The following is a 21,777-nucleotide window of genomic DNA, read 5'->3' on the forward strand; positions in this document are numbered from 1 at the left end:
GCTGAGGTGAGTGGATTGCCTGAGCCAGCGGGTTCGAGACCCGCCTGGGCAGCGAGACCTAATCTCTACAATAAATCAAAACATCAGCCGGGCGTGGTAGTGTATGCCTGTAGTTCTGGCTACTTGGAAGTCTGAGGCGGAAGGATCGCCGGAGCCCAGCAGGTTGAGGCCACTGCACTCCAGTCTGGGCGACAGAGTAAGACTCCAACTCAAAAAAAAAGAAAAGAAAACTCCAAGTGGGTCCTTTTCATTCCCATGGACAATTCAGACCAGTCAGGACCTGAGAGAACTGTGATCAAAAAGTATGTGCTTGTATTTACAAACTTTTAGCCAAATGTTGCACATGTTTCCTCTTTGAAAAGACAGCAGAGAAACAAGAGGAGTTTGATTTTTCCAGAAGATGGGGAACCGGTTTGTCAAAATGTTGACAGGGTGATTTGTGGCCTCTATATGATGATAAAAACACAAAATGCCACACCTCTTGGTCTTGATTTATGACTCATCTTTCTTCCATTGCCCCTGACAATTTGGCCTTTGGTGCAGACTCTTAGGACTCCACACTGACAGGGACACAGGCCACCCCACAGTCATTCATCCTTCCCTGGGAGACCAGCCCGTAAACCACTCTAAGTCCTTGCTCTCTCGTAGCCCAGTCATCCTCAGCTCAGGGGTGAGGCTAAAAGGCAAGGGTCACTGGTATGAACAGAAGAAAGGTGTTTCTTGTGAAGCGCAACGCAGCGACAGGACCACCCTCTTACCTGAAGCTTCTGGTTGGAATTCTCTCCTTTCCCTGCAGTTTGTATCCATACTTGCGATTGGGCACAGAGAATGGCTTCCCCTACCGCTGAAGACAGTCCCTTGGAGACTCTTAAGGCATCTTTTTTTTTTTTAAGAGTCTCACTCTGTTGCCCAGGCTAGAGTGCAGTGGCACGCTCCTGGCCGCCACTGCAGTCTCAATCTGCTGGGCTCAGATAATCCTGCCATCTCAGCCTTTCAAGTAGATGGAACCATAGGTGTGCACTGCCACGCCCCGCTAATTTTTTGATTTCTTGTAGAAAGGTGCAATGAAGTCTCGCCAAGTTGCCCAGGCTGGTCTCGAACCCCTGGACTCAGTCAATCCTCTTGCCTCCGCCTCCCAAAGTGCTGGGATTACAAGCATAAGCCACCACACCTGGCTTTAAGGCATCTCTTTCAAACTGTGTGTTTGGGGTGGGAGTGGATGTTCAAATGGAGAGGAGCCTCCATTAGTTACAGGATCATAAGACACCCATGAGACCTCTCTGAGAGGTCATTAGGCATAGAAAGGCTTATGAAGATGAGTGGGGTGGAGGGAGGTTGTGGCAGCAGAGCATACACGGTACCCTCAACCTCCTACCAGCTTCCAAAAGGCAAAGATTATCCCTATTGCTTTGACATCAGTAAGAAAATAATTCAGATATTTCTAGAGGCAGCCCTGGCTCCAGGCAGACAGAAAGATCTGGCTGATCTGGTTTTCTTGGAGGCATGCAGTGGGGAGGGGAGATTCACCTGTGTGCCCTTCACTGGTCCAGCCATCTTCTACAAACAAAGTGACACAGACACAAGGCACTGCCAGGCTCATCTCCTCCAGCTCTGGCAGCCAGAGGGACGGGAAAGCCAAGCCTCCATCTGAGTAGCTTGTCTCTCCCACTTACCTTCAGTTTTAACCCTTTCTTTTTGGATGGTGGAAACTCCTCCAGATGTCAAGGCTTGCTGTGAATACAGTTTTAAGAGGAGGTCATGTATCCAAATTGATGAATAGGTGTTTCTTCCTGGATAGATGGTGTTTACAATTCCTGGGTTGGGAAAGTGTCATGTAACCTGATCATCCAACCCAGAGCACAAGGGCCACTTTGGGTTTCTGAAGGACTCAATGTGTAATTGGGGAAATTTAGGTCATAGCCACCAAATCACCTTCCCTTGACTGCATAAATCAAAGAAGGCTTGCTTGATCTTCATGATCTTGTTTTGAGTTAAAGTTATTCACAATGTTTCCACCAAAGATTTTTTCTTTTCTTTTTAAAATTCACTTCTCCAATGCTGCCATTAAGTAGGTACCGCTCCCAAACTCCCACTCATCTGCTAATGAATAATACTGCTTTCACATGATAACCCCCACAGGTAAACATGGGGCAGAGGGAAAATTGGGGGAAGAAGCAGGAAGAGAAGGGACTGTGGGCTCCAGTTGGGATGAGCATTTGCCACCTTGAAAGCCTGCCCAAGGCCGGGCGCAGTGGCTCACGTCTGTAATCCAGGCACTTTGGGGGACCAAGGTGAGAGGATTGCTGAGCCCACAGGTTCAAGACCAGCCTGGGCAACTTGGCAAGACCTCATCTCTACAATAAATCAAAAAATTAGCCAGGCTTGGTGGTGCATGCCTGGAAGGCTGAGCCCAGCAGGTCGAGGCTGAAGTGGCCGTGAGCGTGCCACTGCACTCCAGCCTGGGCAACAGAGTGAGACCCCCTCTCAAAAGAGAGAAAGAAAGACTGCCTATTTCTGAGCCCAGAGCCATGCGGGCATACCTGTGAAGGTGAGGCAGTGGACAGCAGGCTTTCATTCTAGGTCTCACCTCTGTTCCCACCCCCAGAGTGGCTAAGAGCAGTCTCGGAAATACTTCAACCCATGATTGAGCAAAAGTAGAAATTCTTGCGTTATGGGGGTAGGGGGTATTAAGTAAGCTTTCCTTTTAAAAAGAAGTTTCAGTATAGTCATCAACATTGCACAAAAAAAATGAGCCTTGCAGCTTAGAACAATGGGTAGGGAAGTATTCAATCACCAGACAGGTTTGTGTGTGTGTTTTTTTTTTTGAGTTGGAGTCTCATTCTGTCGCCCAGACTGGAGTGCAGTGGCCGCTCCCGGCCACCGCAGCCTCGACCGGCTGGGCTCCAGCGATCCTTCCGCCTCAGCCTTTCGCGTAGGTTTGTGTTTTTTTAAATGTTTGTACTTTCCTTAATCCCTCCCTAGGAAAAAAGGGACCACTTTCTTGCCTGTTCTACGCAACTCACTAGCACATGAATGAAGCCTTAAACAATTATCCTGCTCCCTAAATCACCAGTTTATTTTCTGACCTAGAGTTCCTGGGTGAAGGATCCATGGTGGAAAGTAGTAAATGGTTATGAAAAGTTTGGATTGACCAGGCTCAGTGGCTAGCCTGTAATCCCGCGCTTTGGGAGGCCGAGGTGAGTGGATTGCCTGAGCCCACGGGTTCGAGACCTGCCTGGCCAACTTGGCGAGACCTCATCTCTTACAATAAATCAAAAAATTAGCCGGGTGTGGTAGCGTGTGCCTGTAGTTCCAGTTACTTGGAAGGCTGAGGTGGAAGGATTGCCAGAGCCCAGCGGGTCGAGGCTGCGGTGGCCAGGAGCGGTTACTGCACTCCAGTCTGGGTGACAGAGTGAGACTTCAACTCAAAAAAAAAAAAAAAAAAAGTTATTCTGCAGATTACCAGGGCCCTGAAAGTGTGTACCTGTTTTCAACAGAAGTGTCATGATCCCAGAAGCAGTACCTTTCCATGGATCAGTCAGAAGGGCATAATGGAGAATAGGGAAACTAAAAAAGCTATTGACAGAGTGCAGATGAATCATAAAACCAGAATTTCAACCATCTAGACCAGCACTGTCCAATGGAAATGAATGGGAGCTGCAAGTCAATTTTTATTTATCTTTTATTTTTGGAGTCAGTGTCTAGCTCTGTTACCCAGGTTGGAGTGCCGTGTTACAATCATAGCTCACTTTAGCCTGGAACTCCTGTGGGCTCCAGTTGGGATAAGCATATGCCACCTTGAAAGCTCAAGTGATCCTTCTGCCTCAGTCTCCTGAGTAGCTGGGACCACAGGCATGCCACCACACCTGGCTTATTTTTATTTTTTTCCTTTTGTGTGGAGACAGAATCTGTTGACCAGGCTGGTCTCGAACTCCTGGACTCAAGCCTCACGTGTGAAATTTTATTATCATTCTTATTTATTTTATTGTAATTTTTTGGTGCCGTGACAGACCACACACGAAATTTTAAATATTCTAGTAGCCACTTTAAAAGGTAGAAAGAGTCAAGTGCAATGGTGTGTGCCTGTAATCTCAGCTAATCTAGAGGTGGAGGCAGGAGGATCCCTTGAGCACAGGAGAGTTCAAACCCAGCCTGGGCAACATAGCAAGGACCTGTCTCAAATTTAAAAAAAAAAAAAAAAAACAAGTAAAAATAAACAGGTGAAATTAATCTTTTTTTTTCTTTCTCGCAGAGACTCTTTTTGTTTGTTTTTCTTTTTTTTTTTAGGTTTTGCAGAGATTTTTTTTTGAGTTGGAGACTCACTCTGTTGCCCAGGCTGGAGTGCAGTAGCATTCTCACCACCACCGCAGCCTAGACTTGCAGGGTTCAGGAGATCCTTCCACTTCAGCCAAGCTGGAACTACAGGCATGCACCACCAAGCCCGGCTAATTTTTTATTTACTTATTATAGAGATAAGGTCTCACCATGTTGCCCAGGCTGGTCTCGAACAATCATCTCGCCTTCGCCTCCCAGAGTGCTGGGATTACAGGTGTGAGCCACCGTGCCCCCCCTCATGAAATTAATCTTAGCAATATATTTCATCTAATCCACCTACCCAAAATATCATTTCAACATATATAAAATTATTGATGCGATATTTTACTTTATAAGTCCTAGATATCCGGCATGTAGTTTATACATACTGTGAAAGGGAAAAGAAGCAGCCTCTGCCCCTGGGATTACAAGGGGGGATCAAAGAAATGGCTTCAGCCTTGAAACAAACGTTACTCCCTTCCTGGAGACTTTTTGAAGTTTTTTTTTCCCTCTGTAAATATTGCAAGATTAATTGTATCCTTACTGGCCACACTTGCATAATTAGCACATCTGTTTCTGTAACCTCGCTAGCTTGCTGATGTCAGCAATGAAATGTAATTGTATACCTAACCCTTAACTGTACCCCACAACAGCATAATAAAAAATATTTTAAAAAATAAAAATAAAATAAATAAAATAAAATCACATTAAAAAAAAAAAAAGAAAAGAAAATGTCCAACTCTAACTTTAGCTAACCAAGATGTAAGCTAGGACTACTTAAAGAAGCTCTGAGCAGCGGCTCCGGGCATCTTGCTTGGAATTCTCTTCCTGCAAGCGTTCGCTAGCTGGCAGAGCCTTGACTAATAAACTTCTCCTTTGTAAAAATTGAGTCGGTGGGCCGTTATTTAATCGCTCGAACCCTACTTCGATACACTGCATGTTAATTCCCATGTGCGAAATTTTCGGCATCTAAAGGGAAATGTTACTCTGTCAAAACAATAGTTATGCTTAACAAGAAAGTATTCCACGCTGCTTCAGTTTGTAATACACATTAATTAAAATTAAATAAAATTTAGGACCAGGCATGGTAGCTCACGCCAGTAATCCCGAATTTTGGGAGCCTGTGGCGGGAGGACCACTTGAGGCCAGGCGTTTGAGACCAGCCTGACAATATAACGCTCTCTCTTTCAAGAATTTTAAAAATTAAATAAAATTTAAAACTCATTTTTTCCGTCGCTCCAGCCACCTTTCTGCGCAACAGCCCCAGCTGGCGAGTGCTGCCATACTGACCAGGGCGGGTCTCCACTGTAAATAAATACACTCAGCCGTTCCACGCCAAAGCGACATCCCCGCCGGCACCGCCTTGAGCTCCGGGCGCCGGGAGCCGCGGCCCCTGCAGTTCCGGGCGTGTTCACCAGGTGGCACTAACAACACCCTCACGGGGCGGGCGTCCCACCCCGGAAGAGAAATCTCGCCTTCTCCCGAGTTCTTCTGGCTTCCGCCACCCCGGAGGCACACAGCCTGGTCTCGAGTGCTGAAGTTTGCGACGGAGCAGGATGGGCGGGAGAGCAGAGCCGCAGGGTCTGCGGAGCGGGTGAAGAGGGGCGAGGGGTTCCCGGGCGGGAGCCACGCGCGGGCCGTGCGTGCAGCCTCGGGACGCGCGGGTCGGGCCCTGGAGCCTGGGCGTTCAGGCGAGCGGACGTTGGGGAGACCCGGCTTCAAACGCGTCGCCCGGCTGCCGCCGCCCCCTCGCCTTCTCCTTCAAGGCCGCCGGCCTCAGCGCCCACCGACGGCACCCTGGGCCCCCAGCATTCGCGAGCCTCCAACCCGATGATCCAGCCGTCGCGCCCCGCGCTGCTGCAACCCCAAGATGTCGGAGACCGGGTGGAGACGCTTATGGCGAGTGGCTTTCCGAGAGCGCGGGCTCGGGAAGGGAAATTCGGGGCATGGCTAAGGGCCAGCGAGCCTTTTCCGCGTCCCAGGTGCGCACAGGGTTGGTGCGCAGTGGTGCGGGAGAGAGGGCGTCGAACTCAGGGCCTTGGAAAAGGGGCGGGGAGGGAGGCGAGGAGCGGCGGCCCGACAAGCCGAGGTCCGGCTGCCACAGGGCCGTCCGGGTAGAGGGCAGCGGGATTGCCGGGGCCTGGGCGGGGCCGTGCCAGGGAAGTGTGCCCGCGCGGCCTTCACGAGGTGCGTGGCCGCAAAGACGTTGCTTTGAGTGGGATACGTGGAGTGACAGAGGGAGGAAGGCACCTGGGCAGGTCTTTGGAACCAGACCCAGGAATAGTCCCAAGACCCAGGAATAGTCCGGGAATAGTCCCAAGCCTGGAAGCCGACGATGCCTTCGCGAGCTGGCCCGGGGCCCCCGTGCGTCATGATGTGGGTGGGCAAGGAGAGAGGGCACTCTGAGCTCAACCTCCGCCGACAGCCACCACACGTTTTCCAGGCGACGCCTCGCTTCTCCGGCGTTCTGATTGGTTGCCGGGGTCGGGCCTCCGGGCCGCCATTGGTGAAGGCGGAGTTCGGGCGGAGCCGGCTTTCCTCCCACCCCCTCCCCATCCCTCGCGTTCGGTCTGGTGAGAGTCTTTGCTGGTGACCAGTGGAGGCGGGGACGCGACGCCCAGCCTTGGGCAGGGAGGGGCCTGGGTTTCACGCAGCCGCAGCTTTCTCTCGGAAGTCTGCCTTGCACCAGAGATGGATGGACATTAAAAAATAGAAAAAAAAAAATCATTAAAGGCGGCCACTCCACGTTGATGTCTTTGAAAACTTGCTTACATTTTTCTCTTTCTGGGCCCTCCAGCTCTGGCCTCTAGATCTGAATTGAATTTAGGATTTTTTTTTTTTTTTTAAGGGAGCAGGAATTGCTTATGGAACCAGTTTGCAAGCTTTTAAGTGTTACTCATCCCCTTTGTTTGTGTATTACCTGTTTGGTTTTTCCCTCCCCTCTCCTGCCCCTGAAAAAACTGGATTATTAATCTTATTTCCCTTTAGTATCTTTGAGCTATATCTTTGTTCTTGCTCTGTCACCCAGGCTGGAGTGCTGTGGTGCCATTATAGCTCTCTGCCGTCCCCTCCTCCTGGACTTAAGCAATCCTCTCCTCTTGGCCTCTCAAAGTGCTGGAAAACCCACATGGGTGCCACTGCTCCCAACTTCTATGTATATATACTCTCAAAGGATTTGTGTCATTACTGTTGACATAAGCTTAAGACCATTCACTATTATTTGCTTTTGCCTATTATAGGTTAATCTATGCTGCTGGCATATATAGCATCTACTCTACATTAATGGGCTTGGAAAATTATAAAGTTAAAAAAGTGATGGGCTCTTCACTTATTCAATAAATAACTTATTAAGTCAATAATATTTCCAATCGCTGTGCTGTGAAATTAAAAACATTAAGACTATATTTCCTGCTATCAGGGATAGGGGTGAAGGACAGCAGACTTAAATTCCACACAATCCCTGTGGGAGCACTGGAGAAACAGCACCTGGGAGAAATGCGCAGAAGTTGTAATTACAGGTCATTCTTACATCCTTGCTGCAGTATAGGGCTGGAAGGAGCTGGGGAAGATTAACCCACTGTCTTGTGGGATTGTGTTCGAGGGAGAACTGGGTGCAGTTTTCCTGTTAGATGATAAGAAACATTCATTTGTCACTGTTGAACACCTACTGTGCACCAGGTTCTGAAGTCAGTTCTTAAGATACTACATGAACAAGACAGGAGGAGTTGTGACTGCTCCGTCCCGGACCTGCAGTCATAAGGGAGACACGTGCTGCTGTGGAAGCTCCAAGGAGGGGGCACTGAACCCAGACATGGGGGAGTTAGGGAGCAATTGAGGAGCTAGAGCAGAGCAACAACACATTGGCGTTTTCAGAGGTGAGAGGAAGGCAGAGACCTCCGCTATGGCTAAAGAGTTAGTGGGAGGCTGAGAGCATAGCCCAGAAGAATAAGCAAAGTCGCCTGAGTCATGACTGGCCTTGCAACCAGCTGCTTGGACTTTATCCAGAGAGGAATATGAAGCAACTGAAGGGTATTTGTTTGGTTGGATTTTTTTTTTAATTACAATGCAATGAAAGCTGGGTGCAGTAACTTACATCTGTAATCCCAGCACTTTGGGAGACTGAGGTGAGAGAATTGCCTGAGCCCACAGGTTTGAGACCAGCCTGGACAACTTGGTGAGACCTTGTCTCTACAATGAATAAAAAACTTAACCAGGCATGCGCCTATGGTTCCAGCTACTTGGAAGGCTAAGGCGGAAGGATCTCCTGGGCCCAGCAGGTTGAAGTTGCGGTGCCTGTGTGCCACTGCATTCCAGTCTGACAGAGTAAGACTCTGACTAAAAAAAAAAAAAAATTATAATGCAATGAGAATGAGTGACAAGTTTATGTGATACTTTGTAGTTTCTAGTACATTTATCACTACTTATATTTGTGTTCCATCTTTAATTTTTTTTCTTCTTTGGCTGGTTACTTTAAGTGGGATAAAACATTGTCTCTCATTGAAGGGTTTTGTACCTGGAAGCAGTGGTCAGATTTGCAGTTTTAAAAGATAACTCTCTGGCTGGGTGCGGTGGCTCAAGTCTATATTCCCAGCACTTTGGGAGGCCGAGGCGACAGGATTGCCTGAGCCTGCGGGTTCAAGACCAGCCTGGGCAACATGGTGAGACCTCGTCTCTACAATAAATCAAAAAATTAGCTTGGTGTGGTAGCGCATGCCTGTAGTTCCAGCTACTTGGAAAGCTGAGGTGGAAGGATCGTCTGAGCCCAGCAAGTCGGGGCAGCGGTGGCCGGGAGCGTGCTACTGCACTCCAGCCTGGGCGACAGAATGAGACTCCAACTCAAAAAACAAAGCAAAACAAAACAAAAAAAAGATAACTCTCAGGCGGGGTAGAGTGGATTAGAGGGGTCAAAGGTGAGGTGACAAGTGGGTAAAGAGATAGTGGCAGTCACTAAGGCAGGACATGACAGAAGTCTGAGCCAGGATAGATAGGTGGATTTGAGAACTATTTAGGAGGTAGGATGAGCAGGTGTGGAGAGACTGAGTCAGGAATGGCTCCCAAGTTTTGGGCTTGGGCAAATAGATAGAAAAATGGCAGGGTATTCACTGGATAGGGAGGAAGAGCCTGTTGGAAGTAAGGGAGAGGGACAAGTTTAGGTTTGGAAATGTCATTGGAGGTGGCTGTGGGACAGCTATGTTGGTGTATGCTCCAGAGAGAGGCTGCGAGCGTTGAATGGAAGGATGGACATGGAAGCCATGGGGATGGGTGAAGGAGCAGGGGAGAATGGTTCAGAAACTGAAGAGGAATACCTCCACTTGAAGGAGGAGAGACCAGAGGAGTGGGAGGAAAACCAGGCCAGTATTAATCTCTGAAGCCAAGGGAAGAGAGGATTTCAGAAGGAGCGAGAAGTGGTCAATAGTAGAGTGCTTTTGAGTGCCTCGGTGTCCTAAATTTTCTCTTTAGACTGAATAGCATGGCAAAAAGAGTGTGAACTTTCAGTCCTGGCTGATAGCTTCAACTCTTGTGACTGAGAACACATTTGTAACCTGTGAGCTCCAGTTTAATCTGTAAAATGGGTTTAAAATACCTAGCTCATAGAGCGTTAAGGGATTTTGAGATGGCGTGGGTTGATGCCTCGCCCAGCACTACTCTGCTAACAGTGGAAGGTGGGGTGGGCATGGTTGAGGCTCCAGATCACCATGGATGCCATTAGTGTGGGTTGGTGGGGGCCAGCCAGGGGAGACTGAGGGCCCAGTCAGCATGACTTGGTCCTGAAGCAGCAGGCATGGTGTCTCCTGGGTTCTAAGCCTGGATTTCTGGAGTATTCCAGTGTGGACTGGAGAAGAGGCAAGTGTGTGGAGAACTGCTGACCCAGTTTCCATTTTGGACATGTTGAGCTTTTTTTCTTTCTTTTTCTTTTTGTATTGGAGTCTCACTCCTTTGTTCAGGCTGAAGTGCGGTGGCACACTCATGGCCACCCCAGCGTTGACCTGCTGAGCTCCAGTGATCTTTCACCTCAGCCTTCCAAGTAGCCAGAACTACAGGTGCGTGCTACCATGCCCGGCTAGTTTTTGATTTATTGTAGAGGAGATCTCGCCAAGTTGCCCTGGCTGGTCTTGAACCCACGGGCTCAGGCAATCCACTCACCTCAGCCTCCCAAAGCGCTGGGATTACAGGCTGAGCCACCGAGCCCAGCCAGACATGTTGAGTTTGAGGTGCCTACAGGGCTTTTGAGGGGAGACAGAGAAAACATTGGTAGATTCTTGGAAGAGGCCTGATTGGGCTGGAGATGTGGGCGTTACCAGTGTGTGGCAGTAAAGATCATGTATGGGTGAGGTTACCCAGGAAGGAGATAAGAGGAGCAGCCCCATCCAAGGGGCGGGCCCGGTAAAAGGGAAGCTGGAGGAGAAGGGGAGAGAGACCAGAAACCAAGAGGAGATGCACTCAGCCATATGGAATGCACAAGAGAAGCCAAGTAAGATAAGGGCAAGCAGTCCTTGCTGTGGTAGGTCCTTGGTGAGCCCTCAGAGACCAAGTCAATGGAGATTTAGCTGGATGGCAAATTTGGGGGCCCTGGGAAGTAACTGGCACTGAGTACTTGGAGATGGTGTCGAGGCTGGAAAGGCAAAGGCTTTGAAGCCTGTCTCCTGGCAGAAGAGGAGATGCCAATGGGAGAGAGAGGCCCCGTGTGTGAGGAAGCAGGGCTTGTTGATGCCACAAAGTCTAGGAAGAGAGTGAGAGACACAGGACTCATGAGAATGTCAGTTAGCAGAAGAGCAGGGCACCTCTAGGGAGAGGGAATTGATGCTGAGATAGACCCATTGAAATATGCACACTTTGCTTGGTTTCACCTGTTGTCTTATCAAACCACCCTTTGATGCTTCAGAGGTTATTGGAATGTGTTATAAGCTCCAGTATTTACTTATCCTTCCCCAATAGGCTTATAAGGAATTCCATTTATAACTTGCTCCTTTTGTAGAACTTGGAATGTTCTCCCCTCTAATATTTCAGTTCCAGGTAAATAATTATGCGAAGTATATAAAGGGAACTTTATATTCATCTTAATGTTTTAAGACTACCGTATTCCATTTATTTAAACATAGTAGTCCAAAAGCCACTTAATAAGGGAAAAGGATGTCTTTTTGGATGGAATTTACCAAGTGTCTTTGGAGAAGGTGACTTTTATTCCTGGTTGGATTTTTTTAAATGTGTCTTTTCACAGTTATTTGTGATTCTTCTGGGTTCTAGAAATGAAGGAGGATGCTGTTCTGTAATGGTATCACCAGTATTGAGAGCTGAGGTTCCTGGAATGTGCTTGAGGAGGATGTACATTAATTTTGGAAGAAGTTCTACCTCACTGGATGATGCTTGTAACAAGATTAGCCATGTGTATGACAGTGCATGGGTAGGAGAGACAGCAAACCTGGGAGTGGCTACTGGTCTATAGAGCCATCTGTGATCTGCTTAGGGCCCAGTGAGATAGGTGGTGGAAGAGAAGGAACAAGTTTTAATTGAAGACAATACATAGATTCTACAGGAAGTGGCACTTGCATTTTACACTGTGGCTGAGTTTAAGGTTTTATCTGCTTTGGCTTGATCCCCTATGTATCCCCAAGTCCTGCAACTGAAGGAGCCTGGAAACCAACAGTTCAAAGTTAAAACACTATGTTCAGTTGATTTTGCTTTTGCAAAGATAAGGAGATGACCAGTAACTTTTTTGAGTCAGTGGCATGGAAATAGACATGTTGCTCAGTAAGCAAAATTATTAACAATGTTAAGACCAGAGACACCTCTTGCAGTATACCGTATCCTCAACAACAGTCCAGTATTGTTAATTTCTGGCTATGCTTTTCCCTTCTCTGAGTCAGCCCAGATGAGTTACTGAGAGATTCTTGTAAAGGACTTCGCTCGTCCAGGTGAGACTTGCTCAGACAGAGCTGCTGACACAATGTCATCTTGTCCTGCAGTTACATCCAGTGATCAAGGCTTTCCTGTGTGGCTCCATCAGTGGGACCTGCTCAACCCTCCTATTCCAGCCTCTGGATCTCCTGAAAACACGCCTGCAGACTCTCCAGCCCTCAGACTATGGGTAAGGCCTGCTGCCCCATATTTCACTGAGGAGTTGCTTTCAACAACTTCTCAGACACAGGAGCAGCTTTACTGTAAGTTAACTTTCCCTTCTGTTGGATGCTCAGACAGAAACACAGGCCCTGCCCAGCTTTCCTGTGTTTTGTATATACTTTTTTCTGTGAATTTATTTTTTAAAATATTTAACATTGCTTTTGATTTAAATAGGGTTTTGTCCTGAGCAACTACCTAGATCTATTTTGATGATATTTACATTTTATTTTGCTAGCTTGTGATGTTATACCTGTATTATCTGGTTTTCTGGAAATAGTATATCAGTTGCCTGTTTTGTGCCCCCATATTGAGCTCTGCACTGTATACAAAATGTACATAAAATGGGAGGTACTCTTATTGCTTGCAGTGTAAATGGACAAGTAAACATGAAGCCAAACTGAACACACAGGAACTAACAGTAGTTCCAAGATGCATCATAGAGATTCTTAAGTGTTCTAGAAAAGAGTCTATAAAATAAGTCTTTGAGTGAGAAATTCTTCTGAGAATGGGCCAACCTTCTTTTGAGATGGGCTAAGTGATTTTTTTTTCTTCCCTGTCTCGATTTTGTCTGCCTTTCAGGTCTAGGCGCGTTGGGATGTTGACTGTACTCTTGAAGGTGGTTCGTACAGAGAGTCTTTTTGGCCTTTGGAAAGGGATGTCCCCTGTAAGTTGCCTTCTGGATCTGGGTTCCTTATGCCCACTCCTTTGATAACCAGTCATTTCTTATCCACCTTACCAGCTCTTAAGGATATGTGAGAAGGCAGAATTGGTGGGAGGACCTCCATGGACCTCCTGCCCGTCTCTCATACTGTCACTGACTTCTGTTTGAGGGCTCAGGGAAATATGACATTGGCACGCTTTAGATATGATCTGTAAGTGCAGCATAGTCTCTATAGCAGATGCAGCTGGCACCCCACCTGTCAGGATAGCCTTGCCCTGACCACTTTAGTGAAAGTGGGCTGGGACCACCACACTTGCATCTCTTGCCTAAAGGCTTTTTTTTTGCCTTGGGAACTATCTTTGCTAGAAGTGCCAAGGAATGCATGCCCAGCCCAAACCCACAGTAGTCCTTAGCCATTGAAGATGGGAGTTGATGTTTAAAACCTCACCTCCCTACCCCTCAGGTGTAGGATAACTTTAAGGTGTGTTCTACACTGATTCCCAGAGTTCCCCAAACAGATTAAGTTGCTCACAACAGGAGCTGGTTTTATAAGACTCTCTTTATTGACTGCTTTCTTTCCCATCTCACTTTCCCCAGTTTCCTGTTGGTGTTCCTTCCACACTTGAAATAAAGTCCTTACATGCAAATCATCTTGGGGTCATTTGGGAAAATCCAGATAAGATAGTATCTTACAGTGTTGGGTCTTGGATTTCTTTTCTCCCTCTGACCATTTGCAGTCCATCGTGAGATGTGTCCCTGGCGTTGGAATCTACTTTGGCACTCTCTACTCTTTGAAGCAGTATTTCTTGCGAGGCCATCCCCCCACCGCCCTGGAGTCGGTCATACTGGGGGTGGGCTCTCGCTCTGTTGCAGGGGTCTGTATGTCACCTATCACTGTGATTAAAACACGCTATGAGGTGAGTTTGACTGCTTTAAGGCCTTGGGGTGGCTATACAGAGCCTCTGGGCTCTTGGGGGGAGTGGCTGCTGATGTCAACTCCTGATTTGTAATCAAACATAGAGTCCATTTGTAAGCAGGCCACGCCATATGTGACCTACAGCCCGTGGTGGCCTAGTAATGTCATATAACCTGTAGTTTGCCTGGTTCAGTGCTCCGTGCCAGTCACTGGTTCTGTACTCCCTTTGCAGAGCGGGAAGTATGGCTATGAGAGTATCTACACTGCCCTGAGGAGCATCTATCGCAGTGAGGGACACCGGGGCCTCTTCAGCGGCCTGACAGCAACTCTCCTTCGTGATGCGCCCTTTTCGGGAATCTACCTGATGTTTTACAACCAGACCAGAAACATAGTACCCCATGGTAGGGATAAAGGAAGGTGTGGTGGGAAAGAGCTATCCCTGAGCCATCAAAGCCTTGCCATGTTCTTTGGGATGTGAGACTATTTGTTTTTCTTAGCAGCTCCAGATTCTTTAGGAGAGTTTTAGGAACTGAGCCATACCGACACTGTGTCAGGAACTGGGCTTAGTGCAAAGGTGGATGTGACAGACTTGGCTGCTGCTCTTTGGAGTTTATATCCTTGCATACTACTAGATTTGGGTGGGATAGGGCAGCGAAGGGGAGGGAAATAAGACATGTTTTGTAGAGGTCCTGCAACAATACTTCCCAAATCTAATCTTAAGATTGCTAGGTCCCATCCAAGGCACATCTTAGATGAGAAACTCTGGGGTACAACCTTAGAGTCCTTTTTTTAAGAAGTGCTTGATGTGATTCTTGTTAGACAGGTTGAAGAAACACTGATGGGTTAGGAGTTCGAAGAAAAGTATTTTCACCTTCCTTGCTGTGTTCCCAATTAAAGTGGTTTTGGACCCTCCATTTAGGTGGAGATGAAGGTGCCAAACATAAGGCATTCAGGCAGGCCCACCCCACCCCACCAGTAAGCCCATGCTGGGTAGACATGGGGCAAAATCGATGGGTAGTAAACATCCACTCAGGTAGAGCAAGGTGTTGCTAGAAACACATACTGTTGAATGAATCTGCATTCAGTAAGGTGTTGTGGATAATTTAAGTGAGGAACTGTGACTTAAGTCCCTCAATTAGGAAAGCTGAAATGCCTGCCACCATGACTGGTGACTAGCTGCAGTTGGAGTTCCTTGGGAGATTTGCTGCTCCTCCCCAGGCACCAGGACATGTAACCCTCCACATCACAGCCTTATTTTGCAACAAAAAATAAAGGCAATAAGGAAGCATGGATGGGCAGTTTTTGCCTTCTCAATCCCTCTTAAACATTTTTTAAATTGATACTTGGAAATAATCTTAAACTTCCAAAAAAAAAAAAAAAAGCCACGAGAACATTACAATGTACTTTATTTTCCTGAACCCCCTGAGGGTAAATTGCAGGCATGATGTCCCTTTACTTTATACTTAAATACCTCTGTGTATTTCCTAAGAATTAGGACATACTCTCACCTAACCATTTTGTCAAATTCAGGACATTTAGCATAGGTACAATTCTTTCATATATAGTCTATATTCTGATTTCTCTAATTGTCCCAATTATGTATTTTGTAATAATTTTTGTTGTAAGTTTTCAAGATTATAGGCCAGTTATATACCTCAGAATGGCTTTGTCTGTTTCTTTGTGATCAGATTTAGTTCTGCCTTTTCAGCAGAGAACCACATAAATGATGCTGTATCCTCATTGCCTTGTATCAGGAGACTCATGACATCAATTTTACCCATTGTGAGTGACAGTAACGTTTTATCACTTGGATAAGGGAGTGTCTGCTAGGCGTCTCCCCTGAAAACCCAATTACTTTGTTTTGTAATTTCCAAGTATCTTTGTGGGAAGATAACTTTGAATCCATATTAACATCTCATTTCTTTCTACCACATGTTTTAGTATTGGTTAATAATTCTAGCCTGAGTCAATTATTGTGATGTGATTGTAAAAAGGTGCTTTTCTAACTCCATCATTTCATCTACATTTATTATTTGCACCTTTAAATTTTTAATTATTTGCCTTGTTTGAATACAGACTTTTCTTGCTGTTGGGAAGAATTAGTAGACAACTTGCACTGACCTTTATCTGACGAATGTGAGATTTATAATTGCAGTTACCTCTGTTCTATTTCAGACCAGTTGGATGCAACCTTTATTCCCATTATAAATTTCAGCTGTGGGATATTTGCTGGTATTCTGGCCTCGCTGGTAACTCAACCTGCAGACGTTATCAAAACTCACATGCAGCTCTCCCCAGTGAAGTTTCGGTGGATTGGCCAAGCAGTGACACTCATTTTCAAAGTAAGAATATAGAATAAATCCTAGTTCTTGTTCTACTTTGAGATCTCGCTCTCTCTCTAGAGCAGTAATTCTCATCTTTCATTCACATTAGAATCACCTAGAGAGCTTTTAAAAATCTCCATTCCTTAAAAATTAGCCAGATGTGGTGCATATCTGTAGTCCCAGCTGCTCAGAAGACTGAGGTGGAAGGCTCACCTGAGCCCAGGAGATCAAGGCTGCAGTGAACCATGATCATGCCACTGTACTCCAGCCTAGGCAGAGTAAAACTCTAACAAAACAAAACAAAAAAATCCCCATTCCCAGGTCAAAATATAGGCTAATTACACAGAGCCCTTGGGGGATGAAACCCCAGCAATTTTTTTTTCTTTTTACGTTCCCCAGTGATTTCAATGTGTTGCCAAGGTTGAGAACCACAAAACCTATATTTTTTTTAGTATGGGGCACTTGCATTAGGACTACCTGTGATATTTGCTAAACATGCAAATGGCTGAACTCTGCTTCAGACCTACCAAATTGGGAATCTGGGTGGACCTATTACTCTAATTAAGGACATAGGGTAAAATACTATAAAGTCAGGAAAAAACACACACACACAAACACATTGTTTTGTTGTAGCAGTTTGCTCTAATACAAATGGAAAAATAGTATTATTGAAGATAAAAAGGGCAATGGATGTCAAATGCACTGAGTACTATCTGTAAGCTGATGAGTTGGCTTTTTTAGAACATGTGCTGTGTTTGTTAGAGGTAAATGTGCATTTGTGAATCTAATATTCCTCACACTATTTAGGTTCTTTTTTCCTATATCTAAAGTCATATAGTTTTAAAATAATATATACTTCAGCAAACACGAAATTACAAATCAATCCAGGTTATGCAGGAGGGAGGAGGAAGAGGTGTTTGTCTTTAATTCTTATAAAAATAGGGCCACCAAGAGCATATAGTCAGTTACAAAAAGGTACTCCCACCTGATAGACAAATCAAGAAGACTACTTTTCCTTCCGCCTGGATCCAGGATGCAAGGCTTGGCAAGCAGACCTCTGTCTGGATTTCATCTGCTACTCAGGGCTAAGTGCTTCTGTGCAGTGTACAAACTGCACGACTATACATGGCAACCTTGCATAAAGATTTTCAGCTAAGCTAGGTGTAGTGGCTCACGCTTGTCAACCCAGCACTTTGAGAACCAGAGGCAAGAAGATTGCCTGAGCCCAGGGGTTCGAGATCAGCCTGGGCAACTTGGCAAGATCTCGTCTCTACAACAAATCAAAAACTTAGCTGAGCATGGTGGCACTCACCTGTAGTGCCAGCTACTTGAAAGGCTGAAGCGGAAGGATTGTCTGAGCCCAGCTGGTCGAGGCTGCGGTAGCCATGAGCGTGCCACTGCACTCCAGCCTAGATGACAGAGTGAGACTCTGACCCCCCCAAAAAAGGATTTTCAGCTAAGAAATTCCCCTAGATAGAGCAGGCCTAAAAAGGTAAAGCCCAGCAACTATACAAAAAGATATTTTAAAGTTCATTAGTTGTCTCCTTGGATCCATTATTTATAGTTTTGGCATAAAGTTTAGAAACTGAGGCCCAAACGTGGGGTAACAGAGACCCTCATTCTGGTGCCAAGTGGATAATTAATTGTATTGCTACTATGCTTCAAGAGTTTTGACATTTATTTTCATTATAGGACTATGGACTGCGTGGCTTCTTTCAAGGTGGTGTCCCCCGGGCTCTCCGCAGAACCTTGATGGCAGCAATGGCTTGGACAGTGTATGAAGAGATGATGGCCAAGATGGGCCTGAAGTCCTGACCAAGAGAGGACTGGGAAAGGGTGGAATCTCTTGCCCTGGTTGGCTTCTGCCAAGGGCTGCTGCTTTTCACTATCCTGGAGTAAAATGAAGTCCTTCCTGGAAAGCCAGGCAGAAGATGGCTTTGCCTTCGATAATCCCATTCAATGAGAGAAAGGTGGACCTGATTCAAGCTATCAGAATCTCCCAAAAGAGGAGTCACCAATACTTATAGCACATTGGGGAGATAGGAGAGTACTTGCATACCCTGCAAGGCTACTTGAAGAGGCCTGTCTGGGGAGAGCTCTTTCAGGTGGCTGCACTTCAGCCCCCACTTACGCCACAGTGCCTCCTTGGATATGTTCTTGGGCAAGAAATCACACAGCCAGAGAAGCTGTAGGCTGCCTGGTGGGCCAGAGGAACTCCAGGGGGAAGACTGGATCTGAGGAGAGGAATCACTGTCAGTCTGATGACCAGGCTGAAGACTGTCAGAGGTGATGTTAGGATGAGGAAGAGCAGATGTCTTTATTAAATTGGTTCCTAATCAACTTCTCAAAGGGTCTGTGGCTTCGTAGGCTCTAAATGTTCAAATAAAATGTTTTGGTCTTGGCCCTGTACCTCTAAGTTGTTCTGGCATTTTTTTTTTTCTGCAAATAAAAGTATTTTATCGTTGAAAGCTGTTTGGAAAATCTAGTGTCATCACTCTTTCTAAAGTAACATTATTTCTAGGAAGGCTGGCTCTTGACCTATATAGGTACCTAAAACCTAAATTCTTTTAAAAACAATCTTATTTTATATACCACGGCAATCCACTCAAGTATACAATTTGATGATTTTTAGTAACATTACTGAATGGTGCAACTATCACCATAAATCAGTTCGAGAACATTTTCATCCCCCAGTGAGATCCCTCATGCCCATTTACAATTAATCCTTCCTAGCCACAGCCCACCACTGATCTACTTTCTGTCTTCATAAATTTGCCTTTTCTGGCCAGGCGTGGTGGCTCACGCCTATAATCCCAGCACTTTGGGAGGCTGAGGTGAGAGGATTACCTGAGCCCACAGGTTCAAGACCAGCCTGGGCAAATTGGTGAGACCTCATCTCTACAATAAATCAAATATTAGCCGGTGTGGTGGTACTTGCCTGTAGTTCCAGCTACTTGGAAGAATTACCTGAACCCAGTTGGTCAAGGCTACGGTGGCCATGAGCATACCACTGCACTCTGGCCTGGGCGACAGAGACTCCAACTCCAAAAAAAAATTTGTTTTCTGGATACTTCGTATAGATGGAATCATACAATAGTCTTTCATTCAATAGTCTTTGCATAATGTGTTAGAGGTTCATCCATGATGTGGCATGCACAATATCTAGTTCTTTTTGTTATGGCTAAGTCATATTCTATTGTATGCATATACTGTATCTATTCATGAGTTGATGAATATTTGAGTTGTTTCTTTTTGGAGGCTATTATGTATAGTGCTGCTATAAATATCCATGTACAAGTGTTTGTGTGGATGGATGTTTTAATATCTCTTGGTTATATACCTTGGAATGAAATTGCTGGATCATGTGGTAACTGTTTAACTTATGAGGAACTATCAAACTGTTTTCCAAAGTGGTCGCACCATTTTATATTCCCAGTGCAGTATATGGGGGTTCTAACTTCACATGCTTGTCAATACTTACTATTGATTGTTGTTGTTTTTTTTTAATAGGCATTCTAGTATTTCAAATTTAGGAAGGAGCCATTACTTTATCCAAGAAGCAGAAGGGGGTTGTTTGGTCTAGTGCTCAAGAAATGGGCTCTCCATCCAGGCAGCCCAGGTTGAAAGGTTGCTCTCTGCTTAGACATGATATTGAAATTGTGTTTAGGAAATAGGGATAGTAGTATTTCCTACTTTCTAGGCTGGTGATGAGAATTAAATGGACATTTTATTTCTGAAATGTTGCATTCGCTTTGTAAGGCTGCCACAACAAATTGTCACAGACTGCATGGCTTATAAAAACAAATGTATTCTCTCAGTCAGAAGGCCAGAAGTCTGAAATCAAAGTGTCAACAAAATTGTGCTCTCTCTGAAGGCTCTAAGGAGGAGACATTCTTTGCCTATTCCACCTTCTAGTGGTTGCTGGCGGTCCTTGGCATTTTTGGTTTGTAGATGCATCACTTCACTCTGACTTCACCAGGCCCTCTCCCCTGTTTGTCTTTCTGTGTTCAAATTTCTCTCTTAGGGACACCAGTCATTGGATTAGGGCTCATCCTAACCCAGTATGATCTCATTTTAACTTTATTACATCTGCAAAGACCTTATTTTCAAGTAAGATTGCATTCACAGGTACTAGGGGTGGGTTAGGACTCCAACATATCCTTTTAGGGACAATTCAACTCATAACATTAGGTTTATGTAATGATTTATAAATTTAAGCTTTTATTTTATTAAGCTTTTATTTTATTAAGATTTTAAATTAACACACCCCATTTAAAATAATTTAGGGCTGGACATGGTTGCTCACATCTGTAATCCCAGCACTTTGGGAGGCTGAGGTGGGAGGATTACTTGAGGCCTGGAGTTCAAGACCAGCCTGGGAAATGTAGTGAGACACTATCTCTACAAAGGGTTAAAAAAAAGAAATTAGCTGGGTGTGGAGGAAAATAGTCATCTGGTTACTAAAGATATGGCTATGTAAGGCAGAAGCTAAAAGAAGATGCACAAGCAAAGGTTTCAAGCTGCGGTTATACGCTCTCTAAAAATGTATCACTATGAAATATTTCAAGCATCACAATAGTGGAGCACATGGTATATTGGCCCATCATTCACATCACTCAGATGAAGTAATTACCAAGATTTTGCCATACTTGCTTGATTCCCACAACACTCTGTCCTCGGCCCCTTTTCCTTTCTTTTGTTGATGAAAAAGTCAAGTTCTATAAAATATTCAGAGATGTTTATTCTGAGCCAAGTATGAATGACCAAGGCCAGAGGCACAGTCCCTAGTGGCCCTGAAAGCATGTAACCAAGATGGGGAGTCATATCCTACAAGCCATAAAATCTACTTGGGCGTGGTGGCTCACATTGGTCATCCCAGCACCCTCGAAGGCAGAGGCAAGAGGATTGCCTGAGCCCATGGGTTCAAGACCAGCCTGGGCAACATGGTGAGACATCTCTACAATAAATTAAAAAATTAGCAGGATGTGGTGGCGTGTGCCTGTATTTCCAGCTACTAGGAAGGCTGAGGCGGAAGGATCACCTGAACCCAGCAGGTCGAGGCTGAGGTGGCTGTCAGCATGCCACTGCACTCCAGCCTAGGTGACAGAGTGAGACGCTGACTCAAAAAAAAAAAAAAAAGTCATAGTGAGAGGACAACAATAGATTTAGGTTAAGAGCATGCTATTGAGAGACCCAAGAAACCAAGAAACTTATTTGCTGTAAAAGTAGCGTTTAGTTCACTATATTTCATATATTCCCACCTCAAGTTTACTATATATTTTGTGTATTCCTACCTCATGTATTTTATGAAAATCTTAGTACTTTGAATCCTACCTCAGACCCCGTAGAATTAGGCATATGTCGGGTTTTAAGCAGTGTTTGTATTTAGAATCCTTGGGTTAAGCATTGTCAACCCCAAACCAGTAGGCTAACTTATGCTTTTA

The 21,777-nt window shown here is 45.5% G+C and overlaps 1 protein-coding gene across 2 annotated transcripts; it reads left to right on the forward strand.

Moving 5' to 3' along the window:
* Nucleotides 1-5,830: 5,830 nt before the first annotated feature.
* On the forward strand, nt 5,831-18,805 carry SLC25A38 (solute carrier family 25 member 38). Of its 2 annotated transcripts, none has more exons than XM_008061191.2 (7): nt 5,831-6,213; nt 12,279-12,400; nt 13,012-13,096; nt 13,831-14,010; nt 14,242-14,410; nt 16,185-16,351; nt 18,026-18,805. In XM_008061191.2, the coding sequence occupies exons 1-7, from the start codon at nt 6,145-6,147 to the stop codon at nt 18,146-18,148; spliced, it is 915 nt and encodes a 304-aa protein (XP_008059382.1). In that variant the 5' UTR covers nt 5,831-6,144; the 3' UTR covers nt 18,149-18,805. The 2 variants fall into 2 exon arrangements, with proteins under 2 accessions (XP_008059382.1, XP_021569680.1); XM_021714005.1 differs by having other exon boundaries at nt 5,833-6,296.
* The last annotated feature ends 2,972 nt before the right edge of the window (nt 18,806-21,777 follow it).

Source organism: Carlito syrichta, unplaced genomic scaffold (assembly GCF_000164805.1).
Source record: "Carlito syrichta isolate Samal-C Ts95f unplaced genomic scaffold, Tarsius_syrichta-2.0.1 Scaffold305140, whole genome shotgun sequence".
NCBI lineage: Eukaryota > Metazoa > Chordata > Mammalia > Primates > Tarsiidae > Carlito > Carlito syrichta.

Bases quoted from the DNA above. Each gene is read 5' to 3' on its own strand.
- SLC25A38 (XM_008061191.2), top strand. From the start codon at position 6,145: ATGATCCAGCCGTCGCGCCCCGCGCTGCTGCAACCCCAAGATGTCGGA. The intron at 14,411-16,184 runs GTAGGGATAAAG...GTTCTATTTCAG, and splicing joins CAGAAACATAGTACCCCATG to ACCAGTTGGATGCAACCTTT. The intron at 16,352-18,025 runs GTAAGAATATAG...TTTTCATTATAG, and splicing joins CAGTGACACTCATTTTCAAA to GACTATGGACTGCGTGGCTT.